A 13,419-nucleotide genomic window follows, 5' to 3' on the forward strand; every position below is an offset into this window, starting at 1 on the left:
TATTATGACAAGGGAGTGCAAATGAATGGAAACAGAAGTGAGAACTTACAGGCACAGAGGAGCCTATTTTCTCCATATATTCTATTTCATATGAGTTGCCATATTCCAATTCTGCAACAGAAACAAAAAAGAGCCATTAAATACATGCCATGAAATGCTTTTTTGCATAAACAAATGAGATTCCTTCTCATTTACAAGGGCCACTCCCATTCTGCTCAATACTTTTCTATGAGGTATTAATACAATATACAGAGAGAAAGCAGAAGGTGCACTGACTTTCAACACTGAACCTATGCCACATTTCAGGCAAATTTGTTTGCCTGAAAAATTTCAGCTTGATCAATTTGCTGAAGATTCTGCCCCAGGGGCCAGAATATTAACAAAGTTTCAGAGCGCTTTCAGAGCACAGATAACTTTCCTCTATCACGTTATCTTATCACAGAAAACACATTTTTCACTCATTGGTAATGCTGATACCAGTTTCCTTTAACATATGCAAAAAGATTTTAAAAGCTGTTGAGAAATGAAGTAATTTCTATTTCTTAATATTTATCACACAGTTCTTCATTAAGAAGGACAACTGTGGTATCACTTAAGATCAAAAGATACATAAAATACCTATGTATGCTTATTGAACAAGGGGTGACACAACAGCCCAGCTTACTGGGCTGTTTTCACATTTTAGTTACAGAGGAAAAGCCCGAGGCGGGAAGATTTATGAAGAACCCTAAATCTAAACCCTAATCAAAATGCAAATCTTTACTGCTTCTCTACCTCTAATCTCCTAATTACACTGGAGGGAATAACCAGTATTTCTTTCCAATCCATGGTCACCCAGTAGTGAGCTGATAGAGGCAGGCAGATAAAACACAGCAAATTGGAGAAGAGAGCATACCTTCCTGCACCCAAATAAAAGCAAAGACTTTGTTCAATGACACCTTAACTTAAAAATAAAAAACATCATTAATGTGTCCTAATGCTGTATTTTACTCTGTTTCCATGAGTTAATTCAATATACCACTTGTATAATTTCATTTCCATTATAGGTAAGTTCTAACAAATTTCACACTAGCATTTACATTATGATAAAAATATGTGCTAAAATTCTTCCAGATTTGGGCAGCTTTTGAAAAGTAGGGCTTGTATCAGGAAGACTGTAACCATCATTAAAACATTTGTTCTTTAAAAATAAACCAACCCTAAAGATAATCTCTTACCTATTTTGTTACAAAAAAAAGTTTCAAAGGGTGCAATGTGAGTTTACAATGCTCAAAATTTTTTTATAATAAAAAACACCGTAGAGTATAAGCACTGTAATTCCACAAGTCTATGCATTTTGTCAGACAACCACTGAAGAGGAACAGCCACAAACTCTCAGTACCTGACATGTGGGAGATATTAACAGTAAAATATCTGAATGAAGAGAATGCTCTAATAGCAGGCTCCTCACATTTAAATTCCTAGCAGCATATGTTTTAATGGCAATGGGGAGCCAGGCAAGATGGACAACCTCCTGGTATCAGATACAAGCTTCTTCCTAGTGAAAGCAGAAACAAAACTGCAACGATGTGATTCAAACCACCTCCTGGATGCAGCATTGCAGGAAAAAGCACGAAATACCAGATAACAGCACGCAGTGTTTAGTAACTGCCTTTCTCCATTTCATTTATCTACACACAGCCCAGGGAGGTGCAGCACGAATGCCTACGGGCAGCTTTACGACCCCATAAGCAATCCGTGAGTGAGCGTACAAGCACGCTGACGGGCAGGAGACGCACCGGCACTGTCCTCTGCTGGCACAGCCGGCACTGATCTTCCGCCTGCCTTGCAGGGCTGGTAGCGGCTTTGACATTGCAATCCAAACTGACTTTTGGGACAACGCGAATTTAACTTTACTGATTTAAAAAAGGCAGAACGCAGATGGAAATACTGCAACTAGAAACAAAAGGCGTAACGTGGCTCGCTGAACGCAGTTTGTTTCCTCTCATTGCTCTCAGAAGTTTCCAGCATAATTAGACACTATCTCCTCTCCTAGGTATCTCCTCTAAGGCATCATCTCCCCTCCAAAATCTTAGGCTCTGGTTATGCCTATACATTCAAAATTACAGGATATCCCACAAAGTAAGGTAATTATCTTTTATAAATACATACAACAGACTTACTAAGTGATGTCCTCCAACTCCTCCTACAAATAGCTGCAAGATTACATCAGAATTTTCTGCTAATAATTACTGCTTATTTCTGGTCTGTGCAACACGAAAATGGCAGCAGTTATAAGCAGCGCACGCAACAGACGAGAGCTGGATGTATTGGCTGACTCAGTAGTTGGGCTGTATCCATACAAAAGCAGTGTTAGGTTACAGGATAACACTCATACTAGCATCTGGGAGGGGTAAAAATATTTGCACTGAGAAACAGCCTTGGAATTACTCAAAAATTTCTCAATGCCACAGGAGCAAGACTGTCAAGGGAAAAAAATCATTATTTTTAAGAGATCTGAAAAGCGGAAGCATTGTTGATTATAATTAGCATGTAATCTGAAACTCTGACTATACCATGCAGCACACATGAGACAAGACAATTAGCATCTAATTAGGAGCTTTGCTCACTTTCTTCTACCCGCTTTGATAGCTAAGATGATTGCCTTACAGTATCTCTCACTATTCTTTTGTTCCATTTCCTTCCGTATAATTTCCATTTTCCCAGATTTGGGGGCTTATTTTCTAAAAACTACTTCTTTAATTTTTTTTTTTTTCCATACAAATGAAGTGAAGCCGATGTCTAAAATTTATAACTTGACAATAAAGTCAACTTGATTTATCCAGACTGAAATACTTATCTGAATGAAAGACTCAACAGATTTCCAAAAAGCCCAGACCACGCAAATATATAAGCATGTGCATATGAACATGTGCAGTCCCGTTAAAACCACTGTGATTATTCATGCCTTTTAATGTCAAACATATTTGACCTAAAATCTTTGCAGTTCTTATTAGGGAAAAACTTCCCAGACCCAGTCTAAAATGGCATAAAGTAGCTTTAATGGTAGATCAGGACACGGGTTGAAATGTTAGGGGGAAAAAAAAAATTCTGATCAATAAGAAAAAGTTTAAGCCAAATTAAACTCATACATTCTTCCCATCCACAAAGCTGAAAATCTGCCCTTGGAGCAGATGTTGCAAAGCAGTATTCCCTCTGGTAACCCCAAGGAAGGCCACACACAAATTTTCTAAATTTTGTGTCTTCCACAGTTCACAGACCTGGAATGACAGTTCTCTTAAAACAAACTTCCAGCTTTAGCTCACAACTGCTTAAAGGTATGACAGGAAAAATCTTAATAAGCTTATCTAGAAGGAAATTTTATCTAGCACGTGAATGGTAACTATCTTAGGCAGGGAATATCTCGGACATTTGTATGCATAAAGATACCTGGATCCTAGGAACCTGGAGGAGAGGTGGCATGTTAAGGGCCTGAATGCAACACACAAACTTTGAGCAGAATTTTAAGCTAGGACCTTCTCTCATTCAGGTTAGAGGAACAGGCTCAGGCAAAATCCGTAGTTCAGTGACGATGGATCCAAGAGCACTAACCGAGAGCGGTATCAGACCCCAGTCTCCCGTGAAGACACAAAGAGAACAGGCAGCACGCACAGAAGAACAGAGCATGTCTACAATTAACCATACAAAGGAAGCAAAAGCCTTTCTCTGAAGTCCCCTTTCATTTTCCTTTAAGCTTCCTCTCTACTCTTGAAAACTCAAGGTGGGACTATGGGGGTCACACATTCAGCTCCCCGTAATTGCCAAGTTCCCCAGACTGGCCCAAAGAGCATCGTTTTTTAGGGTTCCTAAATAATACAGTCACATTCAGCAAAGTATATGCCAATATCCTCGAACGAACCAAACCCCCTCTCTCAATGAATATAATGTTAGCTGGATGCAGACAGCCCTTTATAAAGCATACCCTCTGTAGGAGAGCTGAATTTAGTCTCGTTAACAAATGTAGACAGATCAGACGGTTGTGGGTAATCCTGTTTATCCGTGTTCAGGTCCACAGTCATGCAGGTCCATTTCTGACTGGTCACCGAAGACGCCAGTTTCTCCTCATCTGTCGCATGAATCACCGTGGATATGACGGGCGGTGTTTCTGGAGTGGGCAGTGGAGTGGGATCCTGCAGAAAACAAGCGCCAATTAATTCTATTATCGTTCATTAACACGTTGAATAGTCAACTCCCTAAATTCCTCTGCACAACCACAGTCATCTTTTTCATTCCATACTCTTTAGTGCAGCTCTGTAGAAAAATCTTAATAAAAATATTAAAAGGACTTCATTTAGAGCTCTACTAGCAGAAAGTTTTCCCCGTATAACTGAACTCTTTGATGATAAACACTCGCATTGCAAAGCTGCCTTGATAACAAGGAAGAAAGAAAATCCAGAGCCATTTAAATCTGTTAGGCACTTGACATAAGTGGCACACATCACCCATGACTGAAGTCTTTGACTTCCAAAACTGACTTTTTAGGCTTCCCTCATGGGAGCAAGCCTTCATAGGTCTGCGAGGTCATGAACCCTTTCTTCACTTCCAGGCTGTCAAGCAGCATAAATAAAAGGGTAGGATGGATAACAGGAAGACGAACAGCAGCATGGAAGGAGCTGTGCCACATCAAAGCACTCAGGCCTTTGTAGGCAGAACAGCTTTTGTTAACTTCTCTTCCAAGAAAACCACCTGCCGGCAGTTTACAGCAAGGAATAAAACCATCCAAGCACATGTTCCTGGTAGATCAGCCCACTTGTTTTATCTCTATTTCCCTTCCAGCCCACCAGTTTGATGCATTTAGTTTCTTACTTTCTAATCTAAAAATTCCAGTGTGGGTAGTTACGTCTAGTTTTTCAGACAACTGATTGAAGATATGTATTCATATTGTTGCTCCATTGTAACACAGGACTTTCCAAAGTGCATGCACTAATAGTCTAACTGGAATTCCCAGAGCAAATACTAGATCTAATATACTTTGTATACACGCTTCTAGAGACCCAAAGTTTAATACCTTATGATTATAGCTCAGTGTGCTATACCTGAACACCAATATGCTTATATTCTGTGCAAAAACCTCTTGTATTATTAAATGTACAATTCTACAATTAAATAAACGAAATTTCCCTTTCCTGCCCCTACAAGAACACAAATTACATGCATCACAGTAAGGCAGTACTTTACCTGAGAAGGAGGATCAGAGAGTGGGGATCTTTTTGGCGATTTTTTCACCCTAAATGTATCACTGAAAATAAAGTTAACACAGTTAATATGGCAATACCAGCAAGAATCGCATCATTTCACACTTAGCAAGAGACAGCCACAGACAATGCAACCTCTGTAAGCCCTTCTGCTTGAAAATCCCATCCATTAGGCAGCAGCACCACAGACAAACATGCCATAGGTACGTATTCTTGTCATGCACTTGGAACAGGCCTCAATTCCCCAAAAGCTGAGAAAAGCAGGATTGCCATATTTTTCATGCCAACTACCGACACATTTACAGAATGGAGCTGCTGCTTGATTGCAATTCAAATCCCTGCTCCATCACAGACATCCTCGGTGGCCTCAAGCAAATTACTTAGCTTCTCTCTGCTTCAGTTTCCCATCTGAGAATTAGGTCTGAACCACATCTTTAAACGAGAATTAAAACTGTGATAAACTTGGGCAGTAAGCTCCAATGACCCCATAAAACATGAAGAAAAAACCCGGTATGCTTTGGATGAAGGACATAAAAACAGCTGAGGCAGATGCTGTTCCCAAGATGCCAGAACAAAGCTCTATCGTTAGAAATGTGCACCACGGACCCCCTCCCTCTTTAAAACAAATTCAACAGCAAATATGGCAATTCTGCTTCCAGTTCCCCTGACAGCTCACAGTGCAGACTGGGAGCACGGACACTGTAGCCCTTCAAAATCCCATAGGTTTCAACCAGGCAAAAGGAACGAAGAATAAACATTATGTCTTGGTGTATAATTATGAATGTTGCCTTTATGTTTCTTCACAATCGGTTAAAAATATTTTCTAACAAGGAAATAAACCAATTATCCACCTGTTCTCTTGGTGCATATTGCCAGAGCTATTCAAACACATTTTTGCTGTTAACTAGGAGAAAAATAGCAAACCAAACTCGCCAATAATGACTTAATGTTTGAACTGAGAGGCAGTAGCAAAAATTCCTGCCCACCAGCTCATCCCTGATCAATGAATGGCCAGATCAACACTAGAAATTATACTGGTGGGTTTCAATCGGTAGAGGGGAAAATCAATACCACATCTAGAGGGGAAAATAAATTGGACAGCTGAATATCAGTGTGTTCAATGCTACTAATTATCTAGATATGATGCTAGAAGTAATTAGGATAACTTATTCCTTTAAGAAGGAGAAACACTTTATGCAGTATTTATAAAAAACTGATTGTAAAATATTGTACCATGGTAGAAATCAAATGTTTGTATTTTAGCTCAAGGACACAAAATCTATATAGTTTTTAAAAGAGGATCTTCTCTGATAGGCAACAGATAGTGAGGCAATAGATTTCTCAAACTCATTCACAGCAAGGCATCTTACTTAAAATAGCTTTCATATATGCCAGTGAAGTGAATTAGTTAACACAAAAGCTTCATGCTGAATAATAACTGATCATGCTGCAAAATAAATGAGTAAAATTAAAAAGCCCATAAATCAAAGAGGAAATTTGAATTGTTAGCTTAGAATTACTTACAACAGAGAACATACAGACATCACATCTTCTACCATCCTAAGACAAATAAGACAAAGAAGAGAGACAGACAGAAGGAACTGACAAAAAAGATAAACCTACAAATACTCTAATGTTAATGTGTTAAGGCAATCAGATCATGCATATGTTCTACCTGTATAATCTTAACACCTACTTTTTATTGAGAAATACATGGGGAGAAAAAAAAATTCAAGTCCTTTAATGTTTTCAAATTCAATGTTATACTTCCGACATGCTTTCATCTTACAAAACACATTTTTCAAAGCTGAGGCCTCCAAGTTAAGTTCTATTAACATACTAAGCGTCCTTGCCTTCCCTGATGGTAGCCCCTGCTTTCTTTTAAAACACAGTATTTGTTATTATACGGGATATAAAACTGTTCTTGAATGGCAGCTAAGCTTAAGGGAAGAGCACAGTTACGCAAGGTTTTTTCATGCCTGCTGTTTTGTTAACGACAGTACAGAAAAAGCTACTTGACCATTTCAAATCATTTACCTAAGTCAAGAAAGAAAACGACATTTCTTCAAATCTCATCTATTTTGGCTCTTACTGAAACCTAACTTCGTGTTCCCATAGAACAAATTGATTCCCCCCAAACCAGAAGCAAACCTTGCCAAACAATTAAGGCTAAGAAAAGTTTTCATCTACTTGTAAGCTTGGCAGCTTCTGCCGGGCTCTTCTCACGTGCAATGCTCTTGACAGCTGGCACCTTGGCGTTTCTAAACACAGCCCCCAGTCACCGAACAGTTTCGAGAGCAATGCCTACAGAAGCCATCTATTTTTATTCATCGCTGTAAGCAGGCACTCGGGAGGCATCAACTGCTCTTTGTTCACTATCATCTGAGCAAGACGATCTATCTCAAAACAGCTCAGCACTTAGGAATACGACCGGAGAGTAATTTGCGTGGAGCCAACACCTCTTCTAAAAGTCTCACCTCTTCACATGGAGGTCAACGCTTAGACTGCTGCAGGTTTCATTCCAGAATAAAACCTGATTATTTTTATTGATTTAACCCAGGTAAGACCTAGCATATGGCACAAATCCAAAGCAGTACAGGCTTAGCAATGGCTTAAACTCATGCCTCTGGCTTCTTCAGCTCCCGCAGGTCTAATCTAGAAATTGCTGTCTTTCTGTATAAGGAACACATTTTCAAACTGGTCCATGCAGCTGTATTTCTGCACCCCTCAACAGCGCTAATAAAAACACCTGGCTTCGCAAAATTATCCATTATTTTGGATATATGAGTCCTGGCATATTACAGTATCATTTCCTAATTCCAACACCCTCCTTTCTACCCCTTGCAGCTGAAGCATCTTGCACTGGCTTCTCTCTCCCGTCCCATCAAGAGAGCAGCACCAAGAAGGGTCCTACACCCCATCTCCCTGCCTGGCCAGGGGTTCTCCTGCACCGGACCCCACGGAGGAGTCATGCCGAGGGCCCTTTTTGTGGAGAGGAGAGACCAGAGACAGGCAGAGACAAACAGAGCCACTGCTTCCCCTGGCATCCCCCAACAAGCCCTAGGCTAATTTTCTTCTAGAAAGTATTATGGCTCCAGGCTGCACTGGGTATTAATACGCAGATTCTCTTCTTTGTTAGAAACCGCTAGCAAAAGTAGGTTACGGGGCTGCAGCGAACAGACACGTAACACAAGGCAGTGAAAGCAGTCCCAGGCAAGGGCTGGGAATTCCTGCAAACCTCCTGACCTAAGAACCTGGAAACCCGGCTCTAGGGTAGTTTCACTTCTTCCACCACGATAACGCAGCAGTGAACTTTGTGACTGTAGGACAGGGCGGTCCCGTGATGGCTTTTCCCACAGATGGATGTGGTTTAGCAAACTCTTTGTAAACTCATGTTACCCCTAAATTAACAACTTTGGAATGGATTTTAATATTCACAGCAGATGGGTGGACCCAAGAGGTTTATACTGGGCGTCTGTCAACTCCACTGCAGCTACTGGAAGACAAAGGAGACTCTGGCTGGCTGCAAGTATCAGACTTAAGGATCCGGTGATATTAAAATTCCCCTCTCTCCCTCTGCAATTCCCCAGTAAGATTCAAATTGTTCCTCTCTCGCAGTCAGATTTTTAAGTCTTCTTCTTTTGGATAAAACCAGTTTGGACTGTAGGCTTGGAAAATGCGTCAGCTTAGCATGCATCTTAACTCTCACCTTAACTTCCCCAAAATTTCAGGCATACCTCAAAAAGAAGCAATATCAGAACAACTCACACCCAACTCAACTATACAGTGGTATGTAATCTTCTAAGTCAGAAATGCCCCTAAAATGAAAAAAAATAGCACAGGCTTCCTCAAATCTGGCAAGGGATGTGAATTAGATGTCTAGAGGGTAGCAGGCTGCTCAGAAAAAACTGAACGATCTCCACCTCGCTCCACAAAGGGGGTAATTTTTTGTACTGCTTTCCATCAACCATGTTATGTTCAAATTGTCAGGCTTTTGTAACTTTAAGTCACGTTTTTGTTAGTTAGCTGAAACATTTAAACCATAAAGGGACAGGCAGTGAGATACTTACAGATACACAGAGGATATCAGTTTCAGATAAACGGGATATAAACTTACTGATTACCAACTCAAAATAACCATGTCTGAATGGGGAAGATAACACGCACACCAGCAAGTTAACCATGGAATCAATGCAACCAGCCACTGAAATTATTAACCAAATATCTAAATACAACAAGCTAGAGAATTTATCCTGCTATTTGTCAACTGTGTCTCAAGGCTGGACATTTCCCTAACACGTAGCAGTCTAGGAGATTTTAACCCTTGTGCAGACCTGTAAGCTCCTTCACAGAAAGAAAATTCTTCACGTTTTTTAGTCTTGCATTTAAAAAGATAGATTTCAATACTGCACTCTTCTGTTTCAGGTTTTTTTCTTCTAAATACTGTAAGTCACTAGATAAAACCATCTTCCTGCTGTGTGCAATAGGAGATTTATCACTGCCTTACTATTTCGTGTCCCACTCTCAAAACTGGTGATTCACAAAATAGTTTTTACTGGTGTGAGTATTTCGATCAGCTTAAACAGCATCAAACTCCCAAGATGAGATCACAGAAAATGGCAAAATATTGATAAAATTTGGACTTGATCAGATTCAAAGCTACACTCAGCCCCAAAACTTCAAAAATCCAGTTGCCAGTCCAGTGGCCTAATCTGGCTTGATTTAGCCTTGGTTCTCCCTTTCAGCCTGGGAACACCAAGCAATTGAGGAAACAGGTTGAGGGAGAGCACGTACACACCCCCGGCACGAGTCCCGTTGTGTGGCTACCAACACTCGACAGCATCTTCCTTTCTCTATTCAAATATAAACCGGGTGTAACTGTGCTAAGGGGTAGGAATGTGCTTCTTCTAATCTAGAAACTTCTGTGCCCTTTAACTTACGTTTTTAGTGGCGTCTTCTTCTTTTTTGCAGGTTTATTCAAGTTGTCTCCTTCAGGTCCGTTTGTTTCATTGGCACTGGCTGGTATCTCAAAGGAAGCTGGAGATTTAGAGGGTGAGCTGGCTATCTTAGAAGAAGACTTGAAAGGGTCAATAGAGTCCTCACACATGTCTGGCTCAAAACTGTATGTTTGTTGAGGCAGTTTGGGCGATTCTTGCATTTTTGTACTAGACGAGAACGGGTTAAAATTGGGATCATCCCACTTGTCAATATCAAAAGTGTAAGAGCCTTTTGTGATAGGGATTTCGTTTGGATCAGTGGGTGACTTGGTCGGTGTGGTTGGAACATTGTCAAGCTTTTCCACTGACTTTTTAGTCTTTGGCCTCCGTAGTGGCATTTTAGCACCAGGCTTTTTACCTGCTTTTTTGGGAGGAGGAGTACTCTCCTGCTGGTCTTCACTCACCCCTTTTTCTTCAGAATAATCAAACTCCAGCCTCACCGCAATGCCTTTGACCGGAGGGTCGTCTTGTCCTCCAGTGTCAGGCGGAGTCACCTCCACAGCCTCTGGTGCCGTTGTAAGAGGTAGTGTTTTCTTATTGGCAGGGGGAGAGTTCTGTACTTTGCTGCCTCCAGTGCTAAATGCACAAATCCCTTCAAAACTGTCTGGATCCAAAGGGTAGGATCCTTCAGGCACAGGCGGGGCCTCCTGTTTCTCAGCAGAGATTTTAGAAGGTTCAGTACATTCGGGCTTTACCGAGTCAGCCTTTGCTTCAGATACTGCTTTATCCTCACCTGGGGCACAAGCTGCTTGGCCAAGGTCCGATGGTTCTTGGGGTGTTTCCTTCACCAGTGGAGCATCCAGAGATTTTTTTGCTGACTGCTTCTTTTTTACGGAAGCTGGTCTGGATTTCTTTGTTCTCTTAAGGGTACTAGAAGCACTGCTTGAACCAGTACCGTACACATCTGCTGCCGGTGCTAATGTCTCACTATTGCCAAGATAAGATGCTCCATCAAAATCACTTGCTTGCAAGCTAAGAGATCGAGACAATGTAGATTTGGAAACTGGGACTGAATCAGTAGATTTTCTTCGAACATTCGCTTTGGGATCACGATTCTTCGATTCTGGAGAGCTCGGTCCTAAGGCATGGAGAGAATCAACCAACTCAATGTTATCGAAGTCCAAGTTGTAAGTTCCACTGCTGGCTATTGGCTTGTCCTCATCGAAGACGGTGGAAAAAGAATGGGAAGGGGGACGGAAAGGGCTTTCTTCAACTGATTCACTGTGTGACACATCAGTTACGGGTACCGTTTCTGAACATAATCCTGTGGGAAAAACCAGAAAACTGTGAGTTTTAAACACATTTTTGAAACTGGAGCTCAATACACTTTACTACAATCTAATATTGCTACAAGTAAAAAAAAAAAAAAAAAGGGTTAAAATCATACAAATGGACTAAGCAATGACTAAAGGACATACAAATCAAAGTGACATTTCCAATATATGAACTAGATTAGGGGAAAAAAATAGTTCTCTTCTCCCCAGAAAAGGATTCAAGGCAAGTTTCATGAAAACACAAAATATGCAATAGCCTCTAGAGCATCCTAAACTAATTCTCACTTAGTTAAAGAGATGGATATTACCATAACATGCTAACTATGCCAAATAGCAGAAAAACTGAACATCGAGCACTTTATTACTCCGGTTTTCTACTGTTATAAAGAGTTCACAGAATTGTGTCAGAGGTCTTATGCAGTAAATTCCCTGTAAATTGACTGGTGCTTCAGCAATTACATGTTGATCTTAAGTTTTGTTTCCCATGTGCTATTTTTACCAGTTTCCCAGAGGAACATGGCTTCCTTTCCACAACCCATCAATGCTGCCCCTCTTTCTGCCCCAAGCAGTCAATACACTCCACTTTGACCTTGTAAATCCAAGTTTATAATGAGTCATGAATCACTGAGAATTTCATATGAAATAAATTATGGTAAAGGTAAGAAACTTAGTCAATTAGAGTACTGTACAAATATTCTCAGTTGAAAATCTTCTTTAAAACAGACCGCTAGAAATTCCCTACAAATTATTTAAGAGATTTCTCAAAGCGTAGTTCTAACTCATCGATGAAAACAAAATTTATAGAGAGAATTATATGCTAAGACTGCTAGACTGAGCAGCTTTTCACTGTAATTAAAGATTTGATTATCTAATTGAATCTAAATGAAATCCAAAAAGATTTCTAGAGGTCTCTTGACTTGGGATATAACAACTACATTGGACAAAGTAGAAAAATATACAGTGCATATAAAAAAAAATAGAAAATACATAGGTAGGAAAGGATTAAGATGATGGTCCTTTTTGCCTTGCAGTTCATCAAAGTTCATTACGAAAATGTTTTACAAATTCTGAACACGGTTTGTTCCTGCTGTCATTGTACTGCTCCCTATCTGAATGTAACAGAGTCACCGCTGCCTACGCGTGTGTGTCCCAGTCAGGGCATCGGAGACCGGGGAAATCCCTCGCCAGCTCACAGCTCAAGCTGGGGTAAACCAGCTGCCCTGAGCTCTCGCTGATATGCACTGGAGCAAAACGCCCCAGTGTTTCCTATTGAAACAACGCAGCATTCTTCATCTTGTCATTTTTTTTTTAAATTACGCAATTATAAAGAAAAACAGTCAAACAAAATGAACGCTTTGCTCATCCTTAAATGATTTCAGAGACATTTCTACACATCTTTTTCATTCCAATCCTGACATGTTTTGCAAAATAATTCCCATTTTGCCCAGCTACATTCATTAGTGTTGTTCATAAAAGAAATACAGACAATCAATAATTACTTTTAGTCAGAAGCTATGAATGGATTAAGAACAGAAAAAAATATTTTTCCTTTGTTTCAGAGGAAATTATGTGTCTACATAGAGATTACAAGAATTATTATTTATGGCTGTGGAGGACAGAAAGGATTTAAGGAAATTGGACACATTTCCCAAAGCAGGACCTTAGAGCGGCATCGCATATTTCCAGAGACTGTCAAAGGAGTGACAGCTACACAGTCTCTCTTTTAACACTGTGGAAATTTACTAAGTTCCATCAATTAAAATAGTATTTTAATGTGTTTTTCTACTAAGTCAATGCTAATAACATGGCAGTACTTCAGGACAGTTTATTTTTCTCCTTCATCTCCACTGGGCTGGGCTTGGTTTCAGCCTGGCTGAGAGGTCATTAATTAGACCTGATTTGCCAGCTGAGCTG

General features: G+C 40.2%; 1 protein-coding gene across 1 annotated transcript in view; it reads right to left on the reverse strand.

Moving 5' to 3' along the window:
* TACC2 (transforming acidic coiled-coil containing protein 2) overlaps positions 1-10,569 on the reverse strand; it is a 37,256-nt gene extending 26,687 nt beyond the window's left edge. Inside the window, exons 1-4 of the mRNA XM_075718058.1 lie at positions 10,175-10,569; positions 5,218-5,278; positions 3,962-4,169; positions 50-111 (exon numbers count right to left, since the gene is read on the reverse strand). Of these exons, the coding sequence (XP_075574173.1) occupies positions 50-111; positions 3,962-4,169; positions 5,218-5,278; positions 10,175-10,569 (726 nt within the window). The remainder of the gene's footprint in view (positions 1-49; positions 112-3,961; positions 4,170-5,217; positions 5,279-10,174) is intronic.
* Between the last annotated feature and the right edge of the window lie 2,850 nt (positions 10,570-13,419).

Source organism: Pelecanus crispus, chromosome 10 (assembly GCF_030463565.1).
Source record: "Pelecanus crispus isolate bPelCri1 chromosome 10, bPelCri1.pri, whole genome shotgun sequence".
Classification (NCBI taxonomy): domain Eukaryota; kingdom Metazoa; phylum Chordata; class Aves; order Pelecaniformes; family Pelecanidae; genus Pelecanus; species Pelecanus crispus.